Source organism: Monoraphidium neglectum (genome assembly GCF_000611645.1).
Source record: "Monoraphidium neglectum strain SAG 48.87 unplaced genomic scaffold scaffold01867, whole genome shotgun sequence".
Taxonomy (NCBI): domain Eukaryota; kingdom Viridiplantae; phylum Chlorophyta; class Chlorophyceae; order Sphaeropleales; family Selenastraceae; genus Monoraphidium; species Monoraphidium neglectum.
Genome location: NW_014011761.1, coordinates 9,915 through 11,050, shown reverse-complemented (window position 1 = coordinate 11,050; position 1,136 = coordinate 9,915). Strand labels below are relative to the sequence as shown.

The following is a 1,136-nucleotide window of genomic DNA, read 5'->3' as shown; positions in this document are numbered from 1 at the left end:
GAGTGATAAGGGGGTTGTGGGGGGCAGGGATTGAGGGGCAGAGGAAGTATTTAGAGTGGGGTCTTCTGGCGGCTGGCAAGGGTCTGTGCATGGCGGCCCCTACTTTGAGTAAGGGTGGGGTCGGGCTGTGATTCAGCAAGGGGTGAGAAACGGGGGCGAGACGGCGTGGCGAATGCATGCGCCCCCCCCCCCCCGGGCCGCACCAGCCTGAGTCAAATGCGTGGCCAGCCGCAGCAGCTGTGATCCCTTGTCCTTCGCATTCCTACTCCTCGATCATTCAGGACGTTCACCATTTAAACGCGCTCGGGCCCTCAAAATCACCCTTCTACCCCACCTCCTCCCCCCCCCCCCAAAAACACAGGTCCCTGCGCGACAACACCACGCTGCCCATCAGCGTGTACCACGTCAGCGGGGAGTACGCCATGCTCAAGGCGGCTGCGGAGCGCGGCTGGCTCAACGAGAGGGACGCAGCCCTGGAGGCGCTCACGTGCTTCCGCCGCGCGGGTGAGCGGGCGCGATCACTGCTGTCAGTGGTGGCAGTAGCCAGTGCAAAGGCGCGCGTCGCGGGAACTCTGCTCGTTGCCCGGCGACGGTCCTGCCGTCGAGGCTGAGTGTTGGGGCTGGTGCTGCGTCGAGTGTGACTTGCTGCCCGCGTGGTAATGGCATCCTGCTATATTGTCTTCGAAGTGTGGATGTCTTGCTGATGTCATCTGTGCTCTGAACCGCCCCTCCCACCTGACTCCGAACCGTCATCAACGCCATACACGCCGCCTCGCCATCCACACCCCCGTCCTCAGGTGCTGACATCATCCTGACGTACTACGCGGTGCAGGCCTCCAAGTGGTTGGCAGGGGAGAAGTGAGCGGCGGGTGCGACGATGAGTGTAGATTAGGACCCAGAGAAACACGCTTGCCCGGTAAAGCCCCCGCAGTATTTTGTCGACAGGCACCAGGGGGTTGTGCCACTGCTGATCCCAGGGCACGTTTAAGTCGCCAACTGCAGGCTGAGATGCATAGCATCAATTTGAGCGTATTCTGTTACCACAGACACAAGTGTTGCATGGGGAATGTGCAACGATCTGGCCAGGCCCTTGGACTGTTGCGGCGGGTGATGGGTAACCTGGGTCTTTGTGAGAG

The 1,136-nt window shown here is 61.4% G+C and overlaps 1 protein-coding gene across 1 annotated transcript in view; it reads left to right on the top strand.

Annotated features, from left to right (window-relative positions):
• MNEG_9239 (porphobilinogen synthase) overlaps positions 1–862 on the top strand; it is a gene marked incomplete at both ends in the record, with an annotated part of 1,106 nt that extends 244 nt beyond the window's left edge. Inside the window, 2 exons of the mRNA XM_014042290.1 lie at positions 362–504; positions 798–862. Coding sequence (XP_013897744.1) covers positions 362–504; positions 798–862 — 208 coding nt within the window. The remainder of the gene's footprint in view (positions 1–361; positions 505–797) is intronic.
• Positions 863–1,136: the final 274 nt, after the last annotated feature.